The 17,117-nt window shown below is 41.5% G+C and overlaps 1 protein-coding gene across 2 annotated transcripts in view; it reads left to right on the forward strand.

The window, feature by feature from the left end:
• DIDO1 (death inducer-obliterator 1) overlaps positions 1-17,117 on the forward strand; it is a 62,026-nt gene that overhangs the window by 25,953 nt on the left and 18,956 nt on the right. For both annotated transcript variants that reach the window (XM_083146783.1, XM_083146784.1), the window contains 2 exons: positions 1,214-1,501; positions 2,444-2,660. In XM_083146783.1, coding sequence (XP_083002909.1) covers positions 1,214-1,501; positions 2,444-2,660 — 505 coding nt within the window. The remainder of the gene's footprint in view (positions 1-1,213; positions 1,502-2,443; positions 2,661-17,117) is intronic.

Consider the following 17,117-nt stretch of genomic DNA (forward strand, 5'->3'; position numbering starts at 1 on the left):
TTTTCCTCCAGGGTCATTTGTACTATGCTCCAGGCCTGTAAACTTTCATCAGCAGGGGCGTATTGCAAAATTTGGAGGGATTTTTTTTTCCTGGTGCTATTCCAATTTTTTCAATCCAAGAACGTACATACTTTCATAGTTATCTTTCCTGCAGAGGGGTTTTGATGCAAGTTTGTGTCTTTCCTCTCTGAAGGTACAGATTTCACCCTTTTTTCCATAGAAAATTTACTCTGGGTAGTCCTCTCTGCATGTGGCACTACGGATTTATGTGTGTTCTCAAGGCTCCATCTGAATGACCATATTAAATTGACGGGAAGACAATTGTCTGTGCATCATCATGTATTCATTGGCCAGATGCAACTCATTTGCATTGATGGTTGTTACGTATGTTATGTCTTTGAATATGGAATTAATGTAACCAAGGTATGATATTGGGGGAACCATATACTGGTTGTGTCTGTCCTGGCTATTAAAACTATAAAAGGTTTTATTAGGTGGCTCACAAGCGAGCCCTTTTCTAGATCACTTTTGTATCTGGGAGGTAAATTAATCAGTTGTAATTTAATGATTTATGAAGCACATATGGTAGTGAGGGAACTTCCCTGATTTAATGATGCTATCAGATTTATATTGTTGGTGACAACAGTGGTCTCTTTTTATATTCTCATTGATGTCCGTAATTGTTACGGGCATTGGGGAGAACCCATTCATATTCTGTGGCCTTTTGCTGTTCCCACCCACAAAAATGTAAAAATCTTTTAACAGAATAATAGGGGGTTTAAAAGACAATGAACAAGTAATTTATTTCCGCTGCCGAGCCACATAGTTAAATGGAGTGGCAGAGATGTTTTTTACTATTTGCAGTACCTATCAATGTAATTAAAAGAATTTAGAGTAAAAATGACACTGCGTTCCTAAGTTTGAGAGCTATTCATGCCAAATGCTTTAATTTCATGCAGTTATGGTTTTAGTTTTCAAAATGGTTGGCTAGATGCTGGCCTTCAACATATTGGTAAGGAACTACATTCTTCATTACTACTAAGGGTCATCTTTATTAGTAACCACTATAGCAATCTCAGATGTTACTTCTGCCACACTGACCAAGCCAAGTTATGTGATGCTGGGGAGAGCACGACAACATATTTATATAGGCTGCTGTCCTTAATGGTTTCTTCTGAAGGCTTTTGTAGTTCATACCAGTCCTCTTTTTTAGGTTGAGGTTCCTGAGGTGACTAAAGAGTCACTTGAGATTTCTGAAACTACCGAGGTTACCCATGAGGATTCTGTGTGTCCCAAGTCGTCAGAGTCTCCAGATATAGCAGCAGGATGCATTGGACCAGGCTGTTCAAACCTTGCCCTTCCTGACTCTGTGTATTGCGGTCATGACTGCATTCTGAAACATGCTGCAGCAACCATGAAGTCGCTAAGTGCATGCAAAGAAGCCAAACCCAAGGAAAAGGTCAAGGTAAAACCTGAGAAGAAGTCCTTGCCCAAGCCCCAGGTGAGACCTGTGTTTGGGAACACATTTATTTTGTCTAGATGTGAATCTGTTTACCATTGGGTGCTCTATACTCTAAATATCATAATACAGTGAAATGGTGTTTATTGAGGAACCAACGGACGCACTGCATTTTTGCCCACTGTGTATGGTGAAATGATGGTGATGAAAAACGCTCAGTGCAATATACACAGTGTTTTTCGCCCGTTTTTTCTGCCTATTTTCCTGGCGGCGGGCGACTTTTCATAGCCGGACACCATGCAAAGCCATCCACTCCGCAGCTCATCTGCTGGTAATACCAGCAGACTCCTGGCTGAGTCAGCGATGAGGCGGGAGCATGCATCCACGCTGGCCCGTACACACTGGGTGGCTTTCGAGCTGAAAGAAGCTCAGACGAGTAAACGGAGCTGCTTTCAGCTCAGTCGCCCAGTGAGTTTGAGTCAGTATTGTAATTATCCAGCTATGCCATTTGCTGCCATGGCAACCATATTTAACCCAGTGGGAATCATTAACTTCATTAACATCATTGTCATATGTTTTTAAGACTACAATTATTTATTCATCCCTTTATCACTGTTTTTATTCTTTGATTGGATATCTGAGGATACTAGTGACCTGTGTTCAGTGGTGATGTAATGACTAAAGAGAAGTTATACTATAATACGTAATGAAAATTGCTATGACATAATGAGAATATGTTAAAGTTGTTATCTGTAGTGTGTTTCATATGATTATGTACAGATGCAAAATCTTTTTTTTTTTTTATTTAAATTAAGTTTTTCTTGGCAATTATTTCATGTATATTCTGAAATGTTTTCTATCAGTAAAACGTGCCTTAATATGTTTAAATACGTGTATAGAATTAGTCTGGGGGTGATACAGGAAATATAATTTATGAAGGTTACCTTTTTTAAGGTGTTAATTATCTAATGTATATTGTGACAGGCATCTGCAAAGCCTCCCGTTGTGCATAAAGCAGCAGAGAAGCCTGAAACTGTAATGAAGAAGGTCCTGGTGGTGATTCCTCGGATGGAGGAGGAAGCCAACAGCAAAGCAAAGGTGGAAAGCAGCAGTGGCGCACCTTCCTGGGAGAGTGACCATAATTACATTGCAGTAAAGCCAGAAAAGACTCCTGCCATTGCATCTACACTATTTTACAAATGTATGTATCGCGTAGGAACCTTTCCCCTAGCACACCATTCACATCTATTTTACACACTTTTTCTTTGAATGTTGGCTTCGTTACAGGTTTAAATTACACAATTAGCATAAGACACCATTTCCTTTATTTAGGTAGTCACTTAGGTTTGTAGGTTTACTACAGTAAGGTAAGTATAGTGCACACTAGATTGGGCAGTAAAGCTATCCTTTAAACAAAGCTTAGGTAAGCTGTGGTATGACAGCTGTGGAACCACAGGGTGCCCAACACTAGTCCAGGTAGAAGGCAGCTCTGTCCGGTCTGCATCCAATAAGCCCAAGGTTTCAGCAACTTTTTTTAATGAATTTAAATGTGTGACCTTGTCTGGGCTGAAATATAGCAAGAGGTGCCCAATGGGAACTATATTTTACCAGGCAGTGGTGTAAGACTAAACTGTGTCTGGTTTTCTTTGTTTTGCTATTTAATGCAGTCTTTAAGGCTGTAGGATTTAAGCACTTGACCTCTAGCCATAATCTGAACCATAAACAAAAGATATGCCCATATTTTTCCACTGTTGGAACCAGACACTTTGCAAATAACACCTCTTACCATCAATTAATTTAGGAATTCATTAGCAGCTCTCGCCTAAAAGGAAGCTTCTATTTGGTATCTGAGGGTTACGATGTTCTGGACCCAGCTGCTGACTTCAAGCTACAATTCAGCTTGCAGGGCTCTTTTATTTAATTTGTTACATTATGGAATGTTTAAGTGCACACTAATGTGGTCTGAATGAAGATCTTTCCTTTTATCCAGCGTGGACTGCAGCACAGGTAAGTGATGGATCTACAGTAATGTCATTTAAAAAAAAAAAAAAAAATTAAAACAAAATGTATCGCACCTTCATGTGAAGTCTTGTTTGTATGCACACTTTTCTAGTCAATGTTCTGTATTTTTGTTTATTTTTAATCTCATTGTGTTGGACAAGACTTCAGCTGACTGTATCTGGGATCACCATATGCAGCTCACTTTGTAAATTAGCCTGGAACCCTTCTATCTACAACTTCATCATTGTGCTTTCCAACTACTTGACCAGCCTGCTTTATTTGTTCTCCAGCCTGGTCGACAAATGTCTTGGGAAGTGGTGAAGATGCGAAACTCTGTGAATAGTTATACAACAAAATTTAGTCAGTGTTTCAAACATTTTGATCATGGCTACATTTCTTTTTTTTTTTTTTTTTGGTAACTTTATATTTTGGAAAGTTTTCCAGGACAATTTCTATATTGGATTTCTAATTTTTTTTTCTCTCATTTCTATCACCTATAGTGTAAAGGTGGCCATACACTACTGTGTTTTGTTTTTTTTGCAGTAGTGTGTGACCATGCGATTCTAAGCGGCAGGATTGAATGGGATACATATCATGCGGTCCTTCTGCATGTGATTTATTATTATATGCCGTCCAGGCTGGCTGGAGGGGGTCTGAGTTAGAGGTTGGAAGTGTAGGAAGGTCCGACCGACCGATAAACCCAATGCACACAGGACAGTGTATCAGATGGGAAGGGAAATACATGCGATTTGGGACGATTTCACACGATTCTGCGACATGATCTGTCACAATTCGGTGAAATTGGCACAAAGTGTATGGGAGACTTGGAATACTTACAGATCTTTCCTTCCCATTACCAGCTCTTTTATATCAAGAATTAGCCTATGAAGTGTGAATAAGTATATCTGTTCTCTATCATTATAAAATACATTTTAATTCATATGTTAAGCTGCACATACACTATACAATTATCTGGTAGACCAGCTGTCTAATCTGGCTGGTTGGAATGAAAATCTAGTAGTGAATGGGAGAAAATTACAAGCAACCATTTGCTCCAATATCCTGGAAAACAGAAAGGAAAAACAAAATAGTTTGGTTAAATCCTTTCTTTAACCAATCTGTCTGAACAACATTTAAATTTTTTTCCCTTCTGTTTTACAGTTTTTGGGAGCAAAAGGTCGCGTGTTATTTCTCATACATTGTCAGATTTTTAGTCCAACCCGCGAGATTGGACAGATTGTCTGCCATATAATTTCATAGCGTACGACTTAACAAACATTTTTAAATTGTAGGAGCTAGGATGAATGACGATCTCCTTCAGCAGCCACATTTCTGAGCAGCTTTCCTTTCCTCTTGACAAACCAACACCTTACATAAATAAGGGGGTACACCCAGACAGGCCAGTTCTCTGCAGCTACATTACAGTGCAGCTATCCCCAGGCGAACAATAGTTCATCCATCGGGATGCAGTTACGATCCCGGCGGTCGGGATCCCGGCGTTCAGAATCCCGACGCCGGAATACCGACCGCCGAAATGCCAACACATTCTCCCTCCTGGGGTGTCCACGACACCCCTGGAGGGAGAATAAATTAGTGTAGCGAGGCACCGGGCCCGCTGCGTGGCGAGCGCAGCGGGCCCGCTGCGTGGCGAGCCCGCAAGGGGGGGGCGATCCACGTCCCCCCCCTTGTCGGCATTTTGGCTGTCGGGATTCTGAACGCCGGGATTCAATACTGAATCCCATCCATCCCCCTGCCACAGCCATGTCATTACTTTCTCTGAGGCCACAATCCCCGGCCATGCATTAACACCCTCTTACTTGAGAGATCTATGCAGCCGGAGTTTGGATACAGCAGTCAGGATGCGACAGCAAGGCACAGCGGTCAGAGCAGGCCGGAATGGATACTTGGCACGTGTATTCCTGTATATGAAATGGCCACCACAGTACAGGCACGCCCAAGAATGACTGCTGGGGCTGATGAAGATCTTGTTTGCCAGGCAGCAAACTCTAGGGGCCATGGCGACCTGACACCTCTGGGATTGTGCCACAGTAGTGTGCCATGCTGTAGTTTATATTCTTCATGAAGGTGTGCAATATAATCTTAGTTTTACCACCAGTCACCTTTTAATTATACTTTTTGGGCCTGTATTGGGTTTACTGTATGTAGTTTAGGTAGCTACCAATGGCCATGTATTCATGTAAATATTTAGATGTTTAGGACATTTCTGTTCACATTGCAACAATTGTAGTTGACCAGACTCGCAGCGCATAACTTCAAGCCCTACAATTCTGACTGGAATAAATTAATATCCTAACTAGTGGATGTGTCTGCGATCCGAAGGCATAACCTACCACCACGTTATGTCTGATGAAACAATAAAGAGTTGTTACAGCTCTTATCCTGACAACCACTCCTTCCAAGCTGAGCAGGAAAACATGAAGAAATGAGAGCCGCTACCCTCCACTAGCATGAATACTTACCACACATATACTTCCCTGAACGGATAAGTCAGAAGACATTGGAAGGTAAAGGTTTGTTACACACCAGTTTTCAGATTGGTTGATATTTTTGTATGATGAGCTTTTGAGAAATTTTAGTATGTGTATTTTACATTTAGAATCACTGTCTTATAAAAGATTCATATACAATCAGTCATACACAAAAATGCCATTTACCAACCCTACATTACCACACCATTTTAATTTCATAGTGATGGAAGCCTTGCTTTCAGTGTGATCTACCCCATGGCTTTCAGAGTTGGAAAAGCCATTTGTGTATAACATTGAATTGGTTTTCTTGAGCTATAGTCAAAATAGCTGTATGTAGTGTGGCCAATATTGGGATTTTGGCCTAAAAACCCTGGGCTTTCAATTACCGGGGACCATCCTGGGATTGCTCAGCACATGGTTTTTTAAATGTCGGGCAGCGCTGAGTAGCAGACGGCTCAGGTGTTGCCCGGCTGCTCCTCGGCTGTGCGCGGCGTGACAACAGAGGTCATGCTGCGCAGCCCAACAGCTGCATCTGCACGCCGAGTCTTCTGCCTGCCCGCCACACTGGATCTACAGCCAGCTCAGATGGGGGATCTGCAGGAGCTATCCCAAGACAATTAGCTTGGAAACAGCCAGCCATGAATGTCCTTGAGATCACCGCACTGGGTCTCCAACCAGCTCAGAAGGGGTATCAGTAGGAGCCAGCCTAAAGGCCCTCATACATTAGTCCTACTTTTCACAAGTTTTGCATGTGATGAATCGCATACAACTCTCGGGAAGCTGCAGGTGGAGGGAGCCAGGAGACGCGCTGCAGAAAAAAAAATACCCATACACATGAATGGGGAGGCTGTTGACTAGTTGCTTTCGGACAATCTGCGTCCTCACATTCATTTGTATGTGGGTGGGTAATGGGTTTGTGCCTCGTTTATTGGATTCCTCTCCGGAAACACCTTAATCTAGCTCTGGGGTAGCCAACCCTAGTCCTCGAGAGCTACCAACAGTGCATGTTTTGCAGGCCTCCTCACAGAATCACAAGTGAGCTAATTAGCTCCATCTGTGTATCTTTTAAAATGTGTCAGTGATTAATGAGTGCAGCTGTGCAGCAGCTAGGTTGTCTGGAAAATGTGAACTGTTGGTAGCTCTCGAGGGCTAGGGTTGGCTACCACTGATCTAGCTCCCTCTGCCTGGGTCCACTTGCTGCCTCTCTGCATCCCACGCCAGCCTATTTGTATCCCCTGGCTCAGCTCCGGGTTGCAAGGTTTTTCTTATGTGCAGTCAGTCCGACCTCCCAAATCTGATCCGTTGCCCATCGTGTCAGGTGAGATGTGAAAAGATGAGATTTGGTCTATTTATTGACCAGATCCGTCGGAATCTCATCAAATATCAGTAGTGTATGGGGGCCTTAAAACAACTGGCTATGAAACTGCAAGTAGAGAGGAAGGGGGAGAGATAAAGTGCAAAGCAGTATTGAGCCTTTATTTTTTAGTTTCTTATATAGCGCAGCCGATTCTCTTTCGCTTTACGATTGTAGACCGTGCTAAAACAAACTAGGTAACATACAGACTTCTACCCCTTTTATATCAAAAACGCTGGGTCGCACACGGGTTTTTGATCCCGGCTTTTGCTCCCATTTACACCATTGCCGCATCTCCTCCCCCCCCCCCCCCCCCCCCCTGTCTGCAGGGTATAGCAGGCTGTCTTTGCCCCCCTGGAGGGTTGCACGTCCCCCAATTGATGTAAATGGGAGCCGGGTCGGATGACCCAGCGTACCCATTTACACCGCCCTCTACCCAGGTCCTAGCCGTGTTCTACCTAGGACCTGGGTAAAAGTCCTGTGTAAACTGACACGGCGTGTCCCATTTACGCCGCTGAAGACCCGCGGTTTTTCGGCGGTGTAAAATCGGTATTGGAGGTAAGAGGGCTCTGCTGCAAGTTTATAATCTATAGAGCATTTTTTAATCCCCAGTCCTGGGATTGAAAAATATGGCATTGGATTGTCATCCCTGGCTGAATAATACACCGCTGCATATTCACCTCTCATCATTCAGCAACATTATGCTAACTCGTTTGGCATCAATCAAATTTCATATATATATATATGTAGATAGTTTTCCAGATGGCTAGCACTCATTCTGTGTTAATATTGGTGCTGGAGTAGCAAATCCAAGACCTGTTGCCAATCTAGTCCAGATGTAGTACAGTAAGGACTACATGTAACCATGCTGCCAGATTTAAAGGATTTTTCGACTAAAGACTGGAGAGTGCACCCCTCCTTACTCTGACCAGTATTCAATGCCCTGCCGGTGAGCTATCTGTGCATAGAAGTACCGATAGCTCACAATCAGAGTATTGTAAGAATCCTTGGTGTTTGCCTCCTTGCCTGTTATCTGAGGCGAGGTGGAAACCGTGAGTTGCCATTGAAACTGGGACTTGGGCCAAAATGTGTGGGAATCGCAGTATTTGCGGCGATCCTTGCCGTTTTAATGGGATATACGCGAGGGTATGAAGTTGAGGATGAGCCATTCTCCCCATATAAACCCCCCCTTAACAACTGCATTGAATACCGACCTGTCCCTACTTCACATGGTTTCCTGGCTGAGCATGCTTTTATATACTGATTTGCAAGGGGAACTGAGCGGAAAGAAGGATTCCGAAGTAACTGGCCGCACAGAGTTGGAGCTAGGTGCAGGGAAGTACTGTGGGGAGGGAAAATGTGGACCAGGCCAGAAGGGGAATATCTCGATCCAAAGACTTCAGACACATTGCCCAATGTAACCCTAGATCAGTGGTTCCCAACCCTGGTCCTCAATTACCCCCAACAGTGCATGTTTTGCAGGTCTCCACACAGAATCACAAGTGCTATAATTAGCTCCACCTGTGGATCTTTTCAAATGTGCCTGAATAATGAGTGCACCTGCCGGGTGACCTTGAAAACATGCACTGTTGGGGATATTTGAGGACCAGGGTTGGGAACCACTGCCCTAGATGGTGGCTTCACTGACGCAGTACGTTACTGACTCCTGATTTTTTTTTGGGGGGGGGGGGGGTGTCCTATTGTGGGGTGAAGTATAGTGCACCGACAGTCTGGATTCTAACTGTTATTAGTCTGATGTTGGAATACCGATTGCCGGGTTCCAGACAGCAGGGCGAGTGCAACAAAGCCCTTTGCAGACTTGCCAACCATTCTATTCTCCCTCAATTGCGGTTGTGGATCTAGACTGTTGGTGTAATGACTGTCAGAATATTGATGGGGGGGGGGGGGGGGGTGTCATCCTGCACCCCCTATTGTGACATGTATGCCCCATGGCTCTCGCACATTAGCATTATATATGCTTTACTTTGATTTGAGAGTCTGCTGGCTATGTATACCTTCTTTTATCAGTTGCAAGGTGCTGCCCATGATTTGATGAGGTAATCCACAAAGCTCAATAAGCAACAAAGCCTTCCAGCTCAATTATTTTTTTTGCAGTTTATAGAAGTTTTTTTTTTTTTTTAATAGAGAAAATACAAGATTTATGCAATTGTGTTTCCATACCATACTGGAGACACATGGCTTGTTGACAAGTCCTAATTGATTACATTGTCTAGTGGCCTAAACCAACAATGATTATTCATACAGCAAATTATCCACTAAGTTACAACTATATGCTCTTTTTAGAGGCTTTTTTTTTTATGGGTGGGAGGGCGCTTACAGGTACTGCTAAAATGTGGGTTTGTTTGTTTTGGTGTTCTGGATCTATAATAATCGTATACAACATCCTAGCAGCAGATCCTTTTAAGTCGATTTGATTGAGATCTGGGGAATCTGGAGGGAACACCTTAAAATCATGATCCTCAAATCCTGAATAATTTTTGGGATGTGGCAGGGCATATTGTCCTGCAGAAACTGGCCACTACCATCGGTAATGCTGTTGTGATGAAGGGGTGTACTTGCTCCTCAAACAGTGCTTAGGTAGGTGATATGTATGTGCAAAGTAATATCCACAAGAATGCTGGGACACAAGATCAGCAGATCATTTCATAAAGCATCATACTGCATCTGTCGGCTTGTCTTTCTACAGTACATCCTGGCACTTTCTTCCCCAGGTAACAGCACGTGCATCTGCCAATCCACGCAATGTAAAAGAAAACTGGATTAATCAAATCAGGCCGCCTTATTGGATTGCTCCATAGTTCAGTTTGGATGCTCTTGTGCCCATTGTAGGCTGTTTTGGGGGGGGGGGGGGGCATGGATGCACGCCACTCCATCTGATCCGTTGCAACACAACCCTGTACTCTGCAAGCTTGCTATGCACCGTGTGTTATGACAGCAGAATTGGACTTTTTCAACAATTTGTTCTACAGTATTTGATGAGCTAGCACTCTCCCCATTCACAACCAGTGAGCTTTAGAAGCACAGAAGCAAATTTTTGGCAGGTACGAAGTGTTGCATATGAGGAACACCACTCAAGACCAGCAGTTTTGGAAAAATCGCTGACCCAGCTATCACAATTTAACCATTGTCAGTCACGAAGGCCATGATGCTTGCCCAATTTTCCTGCTACCAACACATCAACTTAAGGAACAGTGTTCACTTTCTTCCTCAAATATATCCCACTCCTTGCTAGGTGTCATTGTAACAAGGTAATCCGTGTTAATCACCTCACCTGTCAGTTTTAACATTATGGCTGATGGGAGTTTAAATAGCAATAGCATAGCACACACACTCGCAAAGTTGCACAAGTTCCGATATGTGTCTGTCGCATATGTGCTTAATTTGCGACAGTCAACACAATGTGATCTATAGTGGGCGCATACTACAACTAATCGAAGTTACCTGCTGGTCTGTATAGGCTGTATTTGTGTGAACACACCTTATGGAACTTTGCATATGTAAGAATGACTGTCACTGATCTTCAGGTTAGATGTTTCCTGAGTGGTGTGCTACTTTTACATAACAGCATTTTGAGCATGCACTGCACAAAATCTATACCCTATGTAAACTGGCAGACTAATCTCTGCATTGGTCTAGAGTTGTGTGGTGGTATTGATTCTGCTAAACAATATTATTTATTAACAGTTTCTTATATAGCGCAGCATATTCCGATGCGCTTTACAAAAGGAGACGGTGATACAACAAACGGTATTTACAGACAGTCAAAAGGTAGGAGGGCCCTGCTCGCAAGCTTACAATCTATAGGGAAATAGGCATTCATACATAAGGATAGATACTGTATTCTTTATTGCATCAATTCCACCAGAATGCAAGGTTCTGTGACTGGTTCTGGAATTTGATGAGCTTGCCTGAAGAGATGAGTTTTCAGGGAAAGCTTATAGGTTTGGAGACTGGAGGGATATCAATATTCAAGCAGGGATAGGCAATAAGTGGCCCTCTAGTTGTTGATTAACTACACATTAGTAGTTGCCTTAGTTTTGCTGTTTGGCCATGCGGAAACTCTAATGCAAGGCATCTTTGGATGTGTAGTTCATCAACAGCTGAAGGGCTGCTTATTGCCCACACCTGCACTTATTGCAATAATTAGATTGTTATTCAGCACTTTTCTAGTACATGTAATTAAAAGGTCTTTTTTTCCAGTAAAATTTTGATCAAAACTTGAAACGTTTAAAAAGAGAAGTAGGAGAAAAACAAACCCATATCCTAAAAAACTTCAAGTCCTGAGCATGCCCCAGAATGCCCATTTATTTTTAAACGGCTTTAAGTGTTGCGGTTGTATTTTCTGATTTCTATTTGGAAGACATTTGCATGTGGGGTTTATCTAACTCCACACTCATCTTCCCCTATATACCGCAATAAACTGTACTTTGCTTTTCAGTATAGTAGTAGACAGTGACAGCTTTGGTGAGGATATAGTTTGAGGGCTGCAGTTAATCTGCATTAAAGTTTAATTGTTTTGTTAAAGTACCTTTTGAAGAAAATAAAATAATTGTTGTGTTAACAAGGATGTTTGTTATCCTAGAACATAGGCTTTAACTCCAAAAATCTCAATGTTACATCCTTGTGTAAAAAAGAGTTTTGAAAGTGCTGGATTCCAGGAGCCTTTAACATTCAATCTGTAATATACACTTTGCGGCGGTAATCCTAAGTAGGTACATTAAGTAATACTTGAAGATAGCTGCTGTATAATTGATACAAACTTTCATACCCATTCTTTTTTAATAAAATATGATAATACAACTCTTGATTCCAACTTGATTTTGTGGAAATTTTTCATCTGAGAACCTGTCATGTCGTTTTCCAAGAGCAAATTTGATGAAGATTTACCTGCATCCGAGAAAGATCCTGGACACTTGCAATGTGACCAATGACAAATCTGTAGCCAGACCTTGTGACACTGCAGACTGCTTGTGTCAAAACAGAATCAACTTCATTTTGCTAAGAAACAGCAAGGTTATATAGAAAAAAATAGGTATTTTTAGTTAAGAGCATTCAAAACAATGGCTGTAATCTCTAAACCTACATGAGTTTCTTTGTTACCAAAATTTCCTGCTGCTAACATCAATAATGCGAATAGGCTGCAGCAGTAAGAATACTAATATTAATCATATGGGGAAATTCAGATGTACTCTGCAAATTGTGATGGGCCAACTGCATTATTTTGTCTTGTGCACCATGGGTCGAACACCTGCTAGTGGTCTGACCACAGAAAGATTCATGTGCACCTTTCTAGTGGAACATGATGAGATGCATTTGTGAGAACCACACCCCTGCTTTACCCATATATACATGTCCCTCCAACCTCTGTTCTACCTGTAACAAGTACACAGTCCTAAGCTCAAAATGCATCCAAGCTGAAATAGGGACTTCTGTATAAGAACATGAGATGCATAGGGAAGAAAATTCAGTTGGGTAAATTGCAGAAATTGTTCTTCAAACCTTGCATGAGCCCAATATCTGTTCCACGTTTAGTACATATTTTCTTTAGCGCAGACCGTTAATATTTTGGTGAATGGTCATAACTAGGAGATTTTGGTGTCTTTGTCAAGTTTTCTCGTTGATGAAAAGCCATCCTGTAATTCTAAATTCACCCATTGATAATGGGTCCATTGAAAAATTATAGTTCAAATTGATAAAAGTACAAGAGGGCATATCCAAATATACAATATGTATATTTTAGCTGATGAATTATCTCAAGTTTTATAACTGATAAAGCAGTACGAGCAGTGGTCCAAGGAACACGTACACTGCTATTTCATTCAGATGAGCACCACTACTTTAAAAACCTGCAGTGTCATGGAATGTGTTCTCATTAGAGAAGGATACAGGTATATTAAAGCAATATTACATGGCTCTTTGAAAGTACATCTATTTGAGCATGATCATAATGCACATTTACTTAATTGCTTGAACCTTGACCGTGAACTTCATGAAGAGGCTTCCACCAGATCACAATCCAATCAATCATTTGTGGAGTAAGATGGCATAAACTTTTGCTTAAAGTTCCCTCAAGGCCATTTGCGACACCTTTCAGGTCATGCTTCAATTGCTATTCTCCCTCTGCCACAGGGTGTATGGTCTTGTTGAGATTATATACCCTTTGGGCTTGAACTTTAAATAAGTCAAGAGAAGTGTGTATTCACCAGTATTTCAGAGATGCATTCCATAAAAGACAGGAACGTTAGTGATGCTGAAGAAAAGTGGCAATATGTACAGCTTGAGTTGCAAGAAAACATTGTTGGCATTTCTACTGACAGGCTATGAACTTGCTGGCTATATCCTTCCAGTGTATAAGCAGTGGTAGTATGGCAGCATAAAAGCTCTGAGGAGGCAGTTTTTTTTAGTTCTCCAGAGAGACTCGGAAAAGAGAAATGATAATGTAATGCATTCACTAAAAAGTATTTTGGGGACAAATGTAATGTGGTGCATGTCTGGAGGCTGTGTGGGATGCTGGCCAAACGCCTTTTTTTATTTTATTTTTTTAATAAGGGGCACTCATTTACAAGGCAAAACCTTCATTACATCCAGCCCTTGGTGTTTAACTTGTATTCTCAATTGGAATACAAATAAGTTGCTGGCTGCTGAATTTGAAGATGTTAAAGTGATGCCTTCATTAAACATTGCTTTTTAGGTAGTGGTAATTACCAATTTTTGTTTGAAGTTGTTATTGGTGTAGTTTATTGTAATTGTAGGCCTGCCTCTGCAGTGCTACCAAAGTTACTTAGATACTTGTGTAGTTTCACGGCGCCAGCATGGTTTCTGGTTTCTACGTTCGGCAAACTATCTAAAATAAAGTCACTTAACTCCATGCCAACGTGGATAGTTCATACCCCCACTATCCACGTTGGCATGGAGTTGATTTTTAGATAGCGTGGCGAGCGCAGCGATCCACAGAGCCCGCAGCGTGAGCGAGCAAAGCAAGCCCCGCAAGGGGACTCAGACGCATGGAGCCATGCTGGCGCCGTGAAACTACACAAGTACCCTTACTTATAATAATTATTATTGCTTCTGGACTGGATCAACCAAGCAAGTGAATGGACAAAGAACTTTGAGTTGTATAAATGTGTATGTGTATAGTTTTGCAGCAGTCATGCTGTCTTTGCACACCAGGTCATGTGAGAATTTTCTGGCATCTTTTTTTGCCAAAGTCACAATTTGACTAGCGCACACACAATGAGACTGTGTTGATGATGCACGAAGTTCTACAATGTACTGTAGCAGCTGCCGATTTTTCCCAATAGCAGTCCTGTTCTGCTCTGTTTACAGAAAGTCACACACAATATACAAGTATATGAATCAAAACAGTGTACTTGTGTGACATTGCGTTGTGACTACAATGCATTTTCCTAAAAAAATAAAGAAAAAGACTGATTTTAGCAAATGTTTCATGACACCTGGCAACTCACTCACAACAGGCATATCTTTGCATGGAAACTCCAAAGATATAACAAAAGGCTAGATGTTGAAACCTCTGTATTTTGGTCAATTCATATGTTGTATTAAACTAGCCAACAATCTGCCCAGTGGAGAAGCAGTGGTAGGTTTGAGACTTGAGTGATGGCTGTTTTTGATTTAATTTACATTCTTAAGGGTACATTTTACTAAAGCTACGGAACCTGAACAGAGGTTTGGTTGCCCATAGCAGCCAATCAGATTCTGTCTATCATTTTCTGAGATGCAATATTGAAATGACTGACCAAAATCTGATTGTCTGCTATGTAGATCACCTGTTTTGAATAGGGCCCGCCGCTATTCCCGACAAGATTGAATACCCCCCTATATAAATTCGTATTTGCTTTAGAAATTTCAAATTTTTTACTTTGAGCAACATGGTTGTAAGCCTAAGGTTTCCAAATGATGTCCTCCAGACACTCTTAAGAGCCAAGTTTTTAAAGCTATCCAAGTTACCTCTGGCCAAGCATGTGGAGTTTTAAAACATGGACCATTGATATGCCTGTTTGGGAACCTCTGCTGTAAGCATTAAATCTATTTGAATAACAACAAAATGAATGTCAATGACCTATGTTTGAAGACCTAGAGACAGATTCAGAGATTGATTGCAGATTTGGCCACGTCTATTAGCAGATACCTATATGCAACCTTATAAATATTTAGTTATATTTGTATGAATGTGCAAGGACTGAGATTCCGCTTTCACCATATGCATATAATGCATTACCCACCTGCTCTGTCGATCAGATGCACCATCAAACCTTTGCAAGTCCTATGGCAGGTGCAGATTTACTAACTTCAAAGTGAATGATTGCTAATTTAGGTTTGCAAACACTTTAAATAAGAAACCCATAAGACAGACAATCTGTTCATCTGATTGGCCACATCCAAGGAATGCCCAGCACTTTTCCAAGACCTTTCTGCTACTGTGTGTCACCTTTGTGGGCATGCTCCTATGTGATCAGCTTTGAATTGGGCCCATAATAAGTGACATTTCTAGGGTTACTTTGTTGTGTTCTTTGATGCAAGATGGTGAACACATTTGATGGGTTAACGTCTAAAGTTTACTGTCAGCACTGAATTTTGAACACCTAATACATATTCTGCAGTGACTCATTGAGTACAGATTTGTGGTGAAATATATCTGCAACAATACATACTTTTAAATTTTTTTTATTTTTACATTATCAATTGGTTTATTTAATACATTATGATCAATATTCTGTGGTTTACAATCTGAAGTGTGTTATTTTCAAGTGCTTTGAAATGATGAATTTCACCAACTGTCATCTGATGTCCTGCGTCGTCTGAAGCAATGCACCCTAAGTTGCAGCCTCATTTGACCGAATGCACCCATTGGGTTGGACCGCAATTTAGGGAGTTTACTGAAATGGCAATGTCTGACCATTTTTCTACGAGTCGTGATGCCATGGTGTCTGCGTCTTCCAAAGTTACTGGCCTTGGTTACACAGTTGTGGTGGCCGATGCCACGAACGATGGTTGTGAAGATGAGCCAATGCTGTGTCTTGAAACATACTACTAGGATCTACAATGCCGACACTGGGCATCTTCTGAAACCCCCTTCTGCGGCATTAACATGTTTGCCACAGCAGCGATCTATAAATATATAAAATAAATTAATCTGGCCATTGGTGTATAAATAGCATCCAAACATGGCCAAGAATTGGAGGTCAAATGTTACCCAAATGATTGAGGCCAAACAGTGTGACTGGAGTACCACACAATCGTATGCCTTTGGATTTTCATACTTAACAGTTCCCAGAGTCTGCAGAAAACAGTATGCAGAAGAAAAAAAACCCTGTGGCTGGCAGTTCTGTGGTGAAAGAAAACTTACCTGATCATTGAGAAGAGTCAGATGGCCAGACTGGTTCAAGACCAAAAGTTTGTCTTTAAAACAGTGGTACACAGAAGAGCATCAAGGAATGCAGTGAATGCTGATAAGCTACAGCAGCTGAAGGCCAATCCGGCTTTCACTCTCGCCAAGTAACAGCCGGAAACCCATGTTATAGTAGTTGTCTCCAAAATCGAGCAGCTAAAAATTGGAAAATTCTCACTGAAAAATTATTTATTTTGCGACATTCACTTGGATCATAATTAGTTAAAACATGTCTTTTATCAGCAGTTCACACTGGTGTTTTGTGGGGTAATGGTGTTGGGATTGTTTTCTTTGTATACATTATGCCTCTATATTGACCATTGTTAAGATGCCCTAACTCGATCAGTATTGCATGTGCTTCTTTTATGGCTCCAGTGTACACAT

This window comes from Crinia signifera, chromosome 6, assembly GCF_055691185.1.
Source record: "Crinia signifera chromosome 6, ASM5569118v1, whole genome shotgun sequence".
NCBI lineage: Eukaryota > Metazoa > Chordata > Amphibia > Anura > Myobatrachidae > Crinia > Crinia signifera.